The following is a 14,411-nucleotide window of genomic DNA, read 5'->3' as shown; positions in this document are numbered from 1 at the left end:
AATACCTATGGCCAACAATTCTAGTTCAGTCTTTGGATGTATTTCATAGCTGTACAAAATTGAAGGAATATTGATGACTAGTTATTAAAAATTAGTATGTTGGATCAAGGGGGAAAATGCACATTTACTGATGTGCAAGAAAAATAATTTTGACTCTCTTGAACAGTTAAAGAAATTAGGCTGGACTGCTGTCTCAATTACTGTCATTCTATGAAAAATTTAACAACAGATCTCTATATAAAAAAATAGACTTCAACGTTTTTACTTTTCCTTCCTATAGAGGATTATTAGCACTTTGTATTCCCAATGGCTACTGCTTAAACCAAGCATATATGGAAGTTGGGCTTTGCCTATTCTGGACCAGACATGCTTAATCTCTTCCCCCCACTTCCAGTAATATAGCATCATTTGTAATGAGTACAGCTGAAAGACGCTATCTAAAAATCAGCTGTTCAAAAATTTAGACACATAGGCTCTTCCTGGTGTACTGATTCATTACTTATGCAAATACTTAAAAACCTCTTCCCTGTCCAGTCATGCCACATTTTTCATTGCAAATCACTGCAGTGATCCTGTGTTCTTCAGTGACAAAGTAATAGAGATATCTACTAGCATAATCCTCTTGAAGTACATTTGTACAGTAATGCCTTTTGTACGCAGTTTTACAACACAAACCCTACTTTCTACAGTAATAAGTTAAGAGAAGTTAGGCATCTGCAGTATCTGAATGAGATCACATCAGGTTTCCTAACACCCCTACCATGTTTTGAAGAATTTAATACTCAAATCTTTCAATACCAAGAGAAAAATATATTTCATGACAAATGCTTTAATACTAATACCTGGACACCTGGCTTGTGTCAGAAAAAACGATCATACCTAACATCAAATGAGATTTGAGGCAACACAAAGATTAGATTACACTTCATTGCAATAGCTCTTGTTTGTCTACCACCAAGTTGCATTATTCCCATTCTGCTTCCTTATACAAAGGAAATGCTGAATATTCAGTTTAGGTTTCCCCAGCAGCTTTTTATTCTACTCTAAAAATATTTACCTAACACATTCTTACCAGGCAAAGTGAAGAAAATTCAGCCATCTGTCTCCACTTTACAACAACAGTTATGATAAAGAGTAGATTATTCCATGTACCAACAAGAAATTTAGTATTAGGAATTCAGATACTTTAAAACACTGACCTGCTGTTGTCAATTCTGCATGCTGGTGTCATGCATTCAAGCATATTATAACAGAGATTTACAATGAAACGTAAGACAAATAATTTAAAGGTACTGAATTCATCTAAGAGTCTCACATAGTACATGTACATGCTCTCAGCTGAGAAAAATGGTTTGTGCTACTATACTATTCTCTTGCCTTTGTGACTTCATTAGTTCTGAATGATCATTAAAATAATTAAAATGGCTTGCTGGAAACAACTATAATGCATATATATACACATTTATGAATTCTTACCTGGGAACCCCCCCTGCACCATTGCTGTACCAGCATGTACCTCAAGAGATCTGCATTCCTGACAAACATTCAATGCTGTAAGCAGCTCAAATCTTCATCATACACAGATTCAGTGCTCGTCTTTTTTCCAACGACCTTGGGCCTATTTTTCTGAGAATTTTCTCTCCTTAAGGGCAAACTATCCGCCTCTTTCTAGTATGAGATGCAATCAGTTACACTAATTTCAAGCTACCCACAAGCTAACAGTTACATCTGTCAGAAGATTAAAGCTGCTTATAAAAGTACGCAGGGAGAAGCAAATCTCGTTTCCCACATCTGACCCACTGATGCTCTACGGCTGCTGTTTGTTGCACTGGCTTATCCTGCTAGCATTAAAAATGACATCTCTAGCCCAAGAAACAAGTCTATTTAAAACATAACCATTTATGTTTTTTCACAGCTAGTTGCAGTTAATATTGTGTTTAATGAGCCACTCTTACTGCAGAGAGAGAAAACAGTTAATGGCATTAATTATACCTGTGCATCCTTTTAGTGCAAATTACAGGGGTTATCAGTCAACTTTTGCTAATCTAAGTGACTTGAACAAATGTATCATCTTATAATTTTCTGTTACTAAACTGTGTTCTTGCATCAATTTTATATGCCAGACACAAAACCATCTTACCATTATTAGCATGCAAAAATGTTCAACTTCATCAGTGCTTGTATTTTACCACCACTCTTAAACAAGCAGTATTGGTTATTGTTATGTGAATACTGAATTGAAATGTTGGTCATTTAAAAATGATTAAAAAAGTCTTACAGGTTTATAATTGTAGTTTCTATGCAGTCATGTTAGGAATTTCCTATTCATTCTTTACTCCAAATGATGAATCTTTCTATTGAGTAATTCAGTTATTCTGTATCACCATCAATTCACTCTTTTTTAACATAAATCGAACCTTTCTTTATAATATATATGCACAACACACACAGAGAAACCATCTGTTCAGTGGATCATACGCATGTACATAGTAAAATTCCAGGCACAACTGTTTCCGGTTACAATTTTCCCAGTAATTCACTGAGAATGTAATTTCAATATTGCAGCACTACACCAGATTAAGAAAGTTCATGCATACGATTCAAAAACATAAGATAAAAACACAACAAGGGCACTGACATCAGGGTCTATATCCTCATGTGGTACAAAGGCTTGCAAGGATGTTCTAAATTATAAAGCAGTGCCCCTCTGGTCCTTTTATTAGGGGTGAGCTAGAAACCTATGTATTTTAGCTAATTACAAATCTGAATAAGAATAGAAAGAGAAGATTAGCAGTGTAGAGCTACACATTAAATAAGGATTAACATGCAGCTCAAAAATAAAAGTCAGCTTTATTTGTGTAATCCTGGCTATTTTGCATTATCTATGACGACATAAAGCTGAATACGCTTGTTAGCACATTTAGCAAAATTAACATTGTAAATATTAGAAATTATTAATGCCTCAGCCTTTCATAAAGGTTTATATACTTATTTTTGCCTGGTCATTCCTTTATGACTGTTTGAAACCCTCATTGCTATTTGCTGTTGATTGTAGTGACATCTATTGGAGAGGCAGTGTTTGACTGCAGAAGCTTCCTCGTCTTAGTCTCTGAGTAAACTTTTCTATATTTTGCAGCAGCAATGAAAACCATAGGGTCATAGGACTGGAAGGGACCTCGAGAGGTCATCTACTCCAGTCCCCTGCAAAGTGTGTAATCATGTTATTTTCCTTGTTTCACAATGCAGCCTCACCCAAAAGGACTTGACACTGAACTCTAAGCAAACAGATCTCCCAATAGCTTCATTGATTTATCAAAGTCAATTGACTTCTTAACACTTCTGAATAATTATAAGTGTTTGAAAATGTCAGTAATCAGATTATTCTAATATTTTAATGTGATTAACTCATGATATTTATGGCCTTCTTGGTTTCCTTTGTAATTTTATATTTTTGTACATTAAATGTACAGCATGTATTTGCAACAAGAACAGGAGGACTTGTGGCACCTTAGAGACTAACAAATTTACTTGAGCATAAGCTTTCGTGGGCTACAGCCCACTTCATCAGATGCATAGAATGGAACATATAGTGAGGAGATAGATAGATGATAGATAGATACACACACACACACACACACACAACACGAAAAGGTGGAAGTTGCCATACAACTCTGAGAAGCTAATTAAGATGAGCTATTATCAGCAGGAGAAAAACAAACTTTTGTAGTGATAATCAAGATGGCCCATTTCAGACAATTGACAAAAAGGTGGGGAAATAGTTTCATTTTTAAAGGTGTAGATGATGTTTGATTTTATGGAAAAAAAGAATAAGCCATCACATCTCACTAGTTTGGGTACTTCTGGGAACATCAGCTTTAGGGAAGCTTTTGGAGGCTCCAGCTGAGATCAGAACTCCATTGTGCTAGCATCTGTAAAAACATATACGAAGAGACAGTCCCTGCCGTTAAGTGCTCATAACTAACCTAAGGCAAGAATCCTGCAAGGAGCACCATGAAGACAGATCCCTATGCCTTCACTCCACTTCACTGATTTTGAATTGTCTAAATAAATAAGGCAAAGGGAAGGAAGTATTATTATCCCCTCTTACTGATGGGGAACTGAGGTGCTGGGAGACGAAGTGACTTGCCCAAATACATGTAGGAAATCTGTGGCAGAATCAGGAATTGAACTCAAGTATCAGAGTCCTAGTCTAGAGCTTGAATCACCATAAAAACACTCTTTACAAATCGTTTTTCTTTTACTTTAAAAACCGATAATCAATCAGATCAATTTCATTCTCTAATTAAAAGGGAGAACTTGATGAAAAATGCCTCTTGAAACGACAGGATTCTGAGCTCTTGCCAGAGTTAACGTCTGTCTGGTTTACTCCACTCAGTTTTAATTTTTGTATAAATTTTAATTTGATTTTGGGTTTTTTTTAGGATAAATTATGATCCTCTGCTGCATGCATATAATTCAATTATAAAGTCAAACAAAATTCCATAGCTCCTAATGCCTATGGCAAACCTTGAGAAAAACTCTACTTACAAACTATTTTTTTCCCTTTCCACTCCCAACTCCTCACCTTAGTAATAAGCTACGACAAGGTGTGTATTAGTGGTCTATCTGCAAATTCTTAGTGCACGTTTCTGGCCTTCAACCACGAAACCAGCACACCAATGCCTACTGATGTACACCCTGCCATGATTTAGTGCTAGTGCAAATAGCCTCATTTTACAGTATTTTAAAAAAATCTGTTTGAAACTGACTGTTCAGAGGGCATGCGGGTTACTAACCTACTCCTCCACCATGGAAAAATCATTACCAAGAGAAGAATAAAAAAACCCTCTCACACACATTTTCTTTAATATTCTGAAAATAGTCATTAAAAAAAAACCATTCTGAAGTTTTTATTTCAGGCTGAAGACCATCCTATCTTGCTGTCTTTTATCCTGCATGAACCTGGTTCACATTCTGAAGCAGACTGTAGATACACTAAATTGGGAATGTTGATCCCAGCTTAAATGTTACAACCGAGAGTGAGGTAAAGAAGTGGTCTGAGGCTACACATTTGCCATGAAGCACTTGGTTGGAACCTTGGCCTCATCAGGCAATGCTGGATCCAGGATCTTTTGTTGAGATTTACATCCGGTAACACCAGCTTCAGGCTGGAATCAGCCTCAGTGAACGGAGACTGCATAGGCTGATAGATTAAGGACTGAATAGTTTAAAGGCAGAAGATCCATTTATCCTAAAACCAGAGAGAGTTAGTCAAATGCTAGGCATTTCTTCTCCCTTTGACAAACAGCTACAGCAACGCCTTCTTCCATTTTCAGCTGGCCCAGATGCTTTATCCAACCTGACAGATTAGGACTTAAGACACTTTTATAAACTTCTAGGCTCACTTCTAGTAACACTCTGTACTTGGGATTGAAAGTAAGAACTTTGAAAAAGCTCCTACTGGTTCAACATATAGCAGCTCACCAATTAAGCAGCAAAGGCAGACTTAAACACATCACCCTATACTCCATTTACTATAGCTATAGCTACACAAGTGAGCTTATAGCAGTGCAGCTGTGCCGATGTAAACTCTCTTGTGTAGCCACTCTAAGACGACAGCAGAGAGCTCTGCCATTGACTTAATCCAACCCCAATGAGTGGCTTTAACTACATCGGTGGTAGGTCTCCCGCCAACATAGTGCTGTCCACACCAGCACTGAGATCAGTCTCACTTATGTAGCTCAAGGGGTGGCTTACTCACACTCCTAAGAGACATAAATTATACTGACATAAGTGGTAATGTAAACATAACCATAGCTGGTTTCCCAGAGAATAACCAGTCAAGATCCTCACCTCCAAAATCTTAATGGGACAGACCCAAAACCATCTTGATGACTGTCTCAGCCTCTGATCAAAGCTTACAACAACAGCTGTGCTCAAGAGGTAAAATGGCACTGCTAACAACAAGGATTAAATTCATAAGAGCTGGTCACAGACCTTCCTCATCAGCAGTCCTGTGGCTTTAGAACTTCTATTCAGAAGAACAAGACTTAGCCACAGACCTGACCACCTACAAAAAAGCAAAATACATCTCTTTCCTCTGGCTTTCCCACAAATAAACAAACAAAAATACCCATTACACCACACACAAGAACACACACACGTACCAGTCCATAGTAAGGGGGGGGGAGGAACAAGAGGAGAGGAAATCAACACACTGACTAGTTTTTTTAAGTTTCTCAGTTACCCTGGTGCCAAGTGCGATATAGATAATTCTCAAATCACCTCCTGTTTGTCATCTGAGAGTCACTCCTATTGGGTAATTACTTTCTGTTTATCTAAAGCTATAGCCACCCGAATAGGTCCAAAACCTCTAGGAAGTGTTGCAGGGCACTCCTGAACAGACATAGTATTCCGATTTATAGATGCTTGCACTTCCATGCTGATCAAAGTATAAATCACTGTGAAATATCTGTAGAAATTAGATCATTTGGGGGATTAAAGGTGCAATCCAAAGTAAGAGTAACCTTTCAAGGAGCCCATTGTGACAGACCCGATGGACATTCGCTTACTTCTTCTGTTCCACCCAAGCCTCTTAATTACCCACTCTATGCATAACTTTCTCTCACTCCCCCAGGATCTTCATGGAAATCCTTCATTATAATCATGCTTTTGCCCTAAAATCCTTAAACTGTAATTCCAATAATAATTCCCCTGCATTTTTTTTCTTAAAGAAAGGTATAATGCCTGAACTGTGATATATAATCTAGATTGCAAGCTCTTTGGGGTGTGGTCTGCATACTGATGGTTCTCAAACTGATCTGCCCAGCTGCTGCTGTCACAATGCTGAAGCATCTTATCTGCCTTCAAGCAGCAACACTCCCCTGAAAATTATAGGTCAGCTTAGATCTTGTTCATTGCTTTTTAACCAGCTAAACTAAAAATGAAACAAGCACCTTTCCGCACTCTGGCAAAGAGAGAAGCTCTAGGGTTGCAGTTGGAAGGGCAAGAGCTTCCACCTTAAAAAAGACCAATCTACTGTAAACAGAAGTTTGAGACCAGCTCTCCACATCATATGGAGTCCTACTCACGCTGACAAAAATTAATCCATTCACAGAACTTGTAACAACAATGTCACTACTATGTAGCACCGTCACACAGACAGATTATAGTCCATAAAAATACAATGCGCTTCTTAGATAAATGTGGTACTACTTACCCTCTGTATGAAAATCCTCCTCCTCCACAGCATCCTCCTCTGACTGGAGTCTTTTGGGCGCTTTATAAGGAGGTGGCAACTTCATCGGCGGTGGTGCCCCCACTTTTCTCTGATGGATTAAAAACAAAATAAAGAGGTTTCAAACATTTTGCCACGTATCCTACAAATTACTTCTTTCTTCTTCACACACTAAAAGGCTACCCATGAACGTACATACTCTTCAGTTTAATACTTTTTTTAAAAATAATGCACTTTAACTCCTTTTTTTTCCAAGAAATTTTACAAATGAAAAATATTTTAAGAGACTCTGAAGATGAAAAGAAATGAAAGAAAATATTAATATGAAACGGACTGCACATTTATTTACTGGAACAATACTGGTATTTCATTGTAAACCTACTTAGTGGAGTACAACAAACATGTGACCATTAATGAACGGGTTAAATACATAACATTAAATATTATCCCAGCATGGATTTTAAACCCTTTGTTCATCTTTCATCACCATTTCCTGCTGCTGTTTAAGATCAAAAACACTTTTAGCAAGCAAAAATCAGAGCCGAACCTCTTATAGGTCCTACACGTAAAATATGACACCATATTTCATCTACATTTTGGTTCCAATTAAAATATAATTTGAATTATAACTTACAGTAAAATTCTATTACCTCACATAAATAAAGACAGTTCCTATAATGATGCATATAGCGATGCATATCAGCTATAAAAAGAGGACTCTGGAATCTAATGAAAACAGGAGCTGAAACATCCAAGCAACTGTTTTTATAGGTTCAAAATAATTGCAGCATACTTTAGGTTAGCTACATGATTCCACTAAATTATGTTCAATTACATCCCCTACAATCACACCACTAATAGCAGGATGCACTTTAGCAAGTGAACGGTGAGTATAGTAGGCCATTAGAGCAACAAAAATGCCTGCAATGAATTTTTTTTTTTTTAAATCACTGGGAATTACCATTTGGGAATCAAACATCAGAGCTGAAATAATATTTTCCATTGCATAGAACGAAAACAGGACCTGCACATAGATTCATAAAATATTTTAAATCTAAATTTATGTTAAAATATTCTAATCATTAATACGCAACGGAATCTGAATACAAAATTGTAGGAGTTAATACGATATCATCTGTCCATTTAAAAATTATTACAGTGGAGTGCTGCACTGAGGCCAGCAAAAGAGTAATAAATCAAATGAACTCCACCAATTTGTAGTAAGGGTGTCTAATGAGAGGATCTTAAGAAAGCAACAGTTTTTTTCCCAAAAGTACACAACAAAAGAAAGCGCATGCACACACACACACTCTCTCTCTCTCTCTCACTAACTAACTAAACTAACTAACTAAACATAAAACCAGGACAAGAGGTCCAGCAAGAGCCACTCATGTTTTGTGTTCTAAATTCTTTAATATGTAGAGATGGAGAACTTGCACCGCGTATTTCTAACTGCCTGTGACAAATCAGAACCATTAATACTTTAGAGTCCACTTATTAGCTTTTTTTGTTCTTTATAATTCTTTTTTCAGCGCTTTCAAGATTAATATTAAAGCCCCTCAGAGCCCCAGGTAAGCAATGTGCCCTCCGTTTTCCTATTATATTAGACTTACAGAACCTTTAAAAGGATTGTAATGGTTTTTATAGCCAAAGCAGATCTTTACTGGACAGGGATCTAAAAAGGCTAACATAAGTTTGTTCCATCACTTCCTGATTTTCTGTAAATATCATGTAGAGTCTGATCCAAAGCACGTTGATATCAATTGGAAATTTTTTTAATTGACTTCAATGGGTTTTGGATCAGGTCCTCAAAAAGAGAGCATTTTGCCAATTCACTGACGTCAACATTCTCAATACAAAAATGTAAATAAACTTCAACCCCTTGGCTCTAGATTCCATTATTCATTAGAGTTGTGTGAAAGATTCACAATCAAATTCCTGATATTCAAGAAAATGAAAGTCTATTTTCAAAAGGCAAACAAAAAGCCCCTAACCCCTTGGTTCCCTGGAAAAGTGGTAAGATTTCATCCTGGAGCAATCCAGACAAGTTCAGAAATTTGCCCATAGAAAGGAACAGAACATTTGTTGGGAAGAGTCAGCAAAACAAGTATGGGACCTACCTGATTTTCTGTGGGGCTGTAGGATTTAGCTGACAGTTCCTATATTTAAAGAAAGATTTTAAAAATTATGAACACTTCATGTAACAAAGCTAAAATAGATTTAACCTGGTGTATCCTCTGATTTTGTATGCCACAAAGCCAGCCTATTTCCTCAAATCCTACTCCAAACTCACTTCTTTCTAGCAATGATTCATACTCCTATTTCAACCTAATAAAATTAAGTAAGTTTGCTACTCCTTACATCTTGACCCAAAGTGGGATTTCAGAAAAGCTTGACAATGGGCTTCAATAATTTTTTTAAAAAAGAGACAACATTAATGGTAGTTACATGGCACAAGCCCAAAACGCCACAGCAGATAGAATGACAGAAATGTTTCTAAATTAGACACACTTTCAAACATGAATAAGAAAAAGCATCCATTGCTATTTTGATTGCTGGAAGTTTAAATAATTGAGATTTTTTTAGAATAGGAGAATTGGACTGCAAATTCTTTTGGGCCAGAGTTGTCTGATATTTCACATTTGCATAGCACCTGATCTTAATTGTAAAGCAAATACTACAATTCAGGATTGTGGACTTGGGATTTTGTTGATCAGGTATTTCACCTTGTCCTGACAATGGGAATTATTATGTGCATGTTTTGATATAAAGCTCTCTGAAAACGAGTAGGAGTCCTTAAATCAAATTGGGTGGGCTTTGGATTAAGGCACACACACTATTCGTACTTTACCTCAGCAACAGCAAAACTTAACATAACAACAGAAGTCACTAATTGCATTTTTTCCATTTTATGAACAGTCAAGGATCATGTCTAACCTAACAGTGCAGCTTCTACCAGCAGGTTCCTACAAGGTAATTTAAACACTGACTTCTGAAGAAATTCCTCATGAGATTCCCACTTGTTTTGAACAGTGTCCTCAGACCACACTTGGTATTTCATTTGCATCAGGGGCATATTTATAGGTTGCAGAATAAGGAAGTTTCAATTCCAGGCATGGATTTGTAGTATCTATCTGATCGATATGGCTCAAAGGCAATAAATGAAATTCTGTTAAAACTATTCTTAGAACCAAAACCTTCCTGTGTGCCACTCTCCTCTATGCCTCATTCGCTGACAAGCTCCTCAGCAGGACTCGTGTATAGTATACTTAATCAGTTCTTAACCCAATCTCTCTCACCCTCTCTTGTACATTATCTGCTCACACTGGTACAAGGATCACCTCTGTGAAGTCAAGACTTTCTGCCCGGGTCTACAAGCTGATGCTCATCATCCACTACCATACATGGAAATCTCATTTCCCACATAGTAATGAAAAACGGGCTTCTCCGAATTCACCTCTTCATGACAGCTTTCTGCCTGGTTTTCAAAGTATTTCGTAAAACTGAAACTGCCTGCCTCCAGGAATGGGATGGACCAGCTGGCCATCATTAGCCAGACAGAATCTCACATCCCTCTCTTCACTTCCTACTTGTTCTCAAAAAATTATTCCCAGAGGCTCTTATTTTAGTGCTCTTCTCCATGACTTCACCCTAGATCATCTCATTGCTTCACCCCTGGATATAATTTTTACACAAATGACATGTACATTTATGCCCTGTCTAACTCTCACTTCCTCCTGAAAATCAGTTCCTTGCTTTTGCATAACATCCTGCTACTCTAAGCTTCTAATAGCTAAGTCCTCCCCCAAGTAAAAAATTCTTTGTTTTCCATGCCTGCAATAATTTTCCTTAATTTTGCTCCTGAGGTCAGAAGCAGTGGTGTCAGCCTTGACCCTGAAATTTTCTTTTATTTCACTTCTCCTTTATCTGTACATTCACCTCCAGAACACCGGCCAAAATTAGACTTCGTTTTGAAACTGCCACTACTGAAATCCTTATTTCATGCCTTAATCACTCAGTTAACCACCACTATTCTGTCCTTTATGTAGCCTCTAAACTTCAGGGAATTGAGAATACCTCAGCTAGATATTCTCATGCTTCAGATACAAGATCATCACTCTTAATCTCTGTCACTTTCACTGGCTTCCTTCTTCTCTTCTTCCAGTTTAAAAGTTTCTGTCCCAGTTTTCAGTTCAGCTCTGCCCTATACTCTGTTGCCCTCAGATCTCTTTGGCCACCAGACACTTGCTAAACACCTCCAGTGTCGGTCACCTTTTTGTCTCTTTCACACTTCTCTCCCCAAACTGAGTGATGCTGCTTTACTTGTGCTGTATATACGCCTCTTCTTTTCTCTGCCAAATAATCCCTATTTCTCTTCTCCCTCACCCCCAGAAAGGCCCAGTCATTCCTCACCCAAGTCACACAAGACTTTTTTCTTTCCCCTTCTCTTCGTTGCTCCCAGGTTCCCAGTTTCTCCCACAGTATCCCTCTGCCCACAAGATCTCCCAGAAACTTGCCCCAAAATGGCTCCCTTTGCTCTAGCTCCCCTCCAAGATCCCTCATCTCTCTCATTCCCTTATTGCCTCTCAAGGTCTTCCCATCTGCTCTGGCTTTCTCACTCTCCCCAACCAAGAGCTCCTTTGGCCTCTGCCTCCCTAGGCTTGGCTACCAGGCACCTCCCACTGAGCCTTTTGTTACTTGATGTAACAGACAAGAATACAAACTTCAAAAGAGTTGAGTTGCAGTGATCTGCCATTTCCTTCGTAGGAGAAAAATAATTGTCTGAACCTTTATAAAGTGACTAAACTGAATGTAGTTTGCGCAACCACTTCCAGAAAACACACAATAATCTGGACTTTATTCAGAAAGCTACACACCAGCAGGATTTGAAAGACAGCACAGTGCACAATTCTACACCAGCTCTGTCTGCAAGGCTTGATCCAAAACCCACTGAAGCAGGGCAGTGGATATCATAGGCCAGGGAAGGCCCGGATGTGGTCCCACTCACACCTTGACCCCCAGCCTGGAGCTCAGTGATCAGCCAGTGGCCAGGGGCTCAGGCCGGCCCAGGGGTCAGGCCAGCTGGGGCAGCTCGGACTGGCCCAAGGGTTGGGTGACCAGCTGGGGTTGGGGCAGCTGGTGTGGTGCATCTGGGGTGGCTCAGCTGATCTAGGGTGGGCCTGCCAGCGTGGAGGGACTCAGAGGGTGGAGTTTCAGGCAGAAGGGGCGGGGCTGGCGGGCTGATACTCAGTGCATACCCAGGTACTGATACTCTCATTGACTTCAATGGCCGTTGGATCAGACCTACAAACAGGCTATTAGAATCTGCCCTGAAAGAGGAGGGCAAGGTAGAAATTCACATAAATGTCTATTGGACTCATCAATTTAGGCTTCCAGAGCATTTAACTATATTACATATTTGAACTGACCCATCTTTTCCAAGGTGTGTACACAGCATAACTTTTATATTTGTGATGTACACAGCACAACTTTTATATTTCATTTTCACATAAGAAACCCAAGCATTGTAAGCAGTTCTTAAAGAGGCTATTTTAAAAATTATTATTTAACACATGTAAGCCACTATAGAGTAGAACAAACACCAGTGAGTAACAGAGGAAATCCCGACTAATTAAAAATAATGTCCCATATAAGAACAGTAGTTTTTTCGAGTTGGATATTTTGTCTTCAAACTTAGTTATTTCGTGACACTTTGAGGACTAGATTAGAAGTATCAGTGATTTCCCATAGGTGTGCAGGCTAATAATCAACTCATAGCCACATATCTTTTTTTTTTTTTTTTTTTTTTTCTTTTTACTGAGAGCTGCCTCTGCTGAAGCACATTATGTCTGCTTTGTGAATTAACGTTCAAAGCTAAAAAGAAACTCCTCACTTATTCATTGAAGCTGTTCTATATTATACTCATCACGTTACAAGAAGCACCCACAGAAGGGTTACTTTTAACAGCTTTGAAGAAGGTTAGGCTCACTCATTGACCTTCTACAGTTTTAACATTCAACACACTGGAGTCCTAGAGATTGAAGGTGGCAAAATTGCAAGTGGATGTGCTTTTTAGATTACAAAGATAGATAAAACCAAGAAAGGAGTGCAGTAACTGCTTTATTTCAAGAACTGCTTACTGCCACAAAACCTTTGATTCCTTGCTTTCCCGGAATAACCTGAAAACTCCCAGATTCTGAATCACTAAGTACCCTGCAAAACATTTTCTAAAGCAACAAGGCCTTTGAGTTTCCTTTCTACATTCGAGGATTGAACCAGTTCAAGCACACATGGGTGAAGTTAGCCATGTTGAATTGGTTTAAATTTGGCCAATATCCACAATAGTGCTATCCCTACACTGTTTCAGTTGCAAAGCCTTCTGGGTATGCCACAGTCCCCAGCTTGGCTTCCAGAAGCAATGCATTTGGGGAGATTTTGCAAGGCCACTGGTGCATTGCAAGACAGAGATTGGAAATCAGATTAACTGTTTTAGTATGTCTGCTACCACAGTCACTAAAATTAATCAATTGGTTAATTAACCAATTATTAAGTTTGCAGAAAAGTACTTCATCCTAAGTGATTATTAGACCATTTGTAAACCAACTATAGATCACCTGGGGCATTTGTGTGTGTGGACACAAGAAGCATTGTGTTAACTTGGGCAACCAACTATGAAAATTTGAGCCTGTAGTTTTTAACCAGGAAAAAAATCCAAACATTTGAAAGCCAGGAAATTCAGAATTTAGGTTCTGAAAGCAAAGCAATCTTAACAAATATATACCAGCATCCACTGTCAACAGAAAAATATTACTCCCAACAATGCCAAATATGTGCAAAGATCCACATCATTAAACTTTTTTCAAGAAACTACACAGTTACTTTTACTATTTTTCCACTTTATCGTTAGTGGCTGGCAGTTGCCATGACAGAAGCTGTAAAATAGGAATACTGATGTTTACTCATCTTCGTAAAGCACTTGGAAATCTACAGATAGAGAGCTATAAAAGTGCTAAACTTTATTTATATTCAATATTACTCAATGTAGTTAACATACATACCATTTTTGTGGCATTTTACCCCTTTTATTTAAGATTAAAAGCCTGGTATTCATTTATAAACTACATTGTTATATCATCTGATCCAGTAAAGCTTGGATATGATACACAAATGAAAT

At 38.1% G+C, this 14,411-nt stretch overlaps 1 protein-coding gene across 10 annotated transcripts in view; it reads right to left on the bottom strand.

The window, feature by feature from the left end:
- The window catches only part of PATJ (PATJ crumbs cell polarity complex component), a 219,850-nt gene that overhangs the window by 115,000 nt on the left and 90,439 nt on the right, over positions 1-14,411 (bottom strand). For 8 of the 10 annotated variants that reach the window (XM_075067651.1, XM_032795516.2, XM_032795517.2 and 5 more), the window contains 2 exons: positions 9,358-9,396; positions 7,220-7,328 (listed from right to left, as the gene is read on the bottom strand). In XM_075067651.1, coding sequence (XP_074923752.1) covers positions 7,220-7,328; positions 9,358-9,396 — 148 coding nt within the window. The remainder of the gene's footprint in view (positions 1-7,219; positions 7,329-9,357; positions 9,397-14,411) is intronic. The other 2 variants (XM_075067652.1, XM_075067649.1) reach the window with 1 other exon arrangement.

This window comes from Chelonoidis abingdonii, chromosome 7 (genome assembly GCF_003597395.2).
Source record: "Chelonoidis abingdonii isolate Lonesome George chromosome 7, CheloAbing_2.0, whole genome shotgun sequence".
Classification (NCBI taxonomy): domain Eukaryota; kingdom Metazoa; phylum Chordata; order Testudines; family Testudinidae; genus Chelonoidis; species Chelonoidis abingdonii.
Note: the sequence above shows the minus strand (reverse complement) of the source record. Positions and strands in the feature narration are given on the sequence as shown.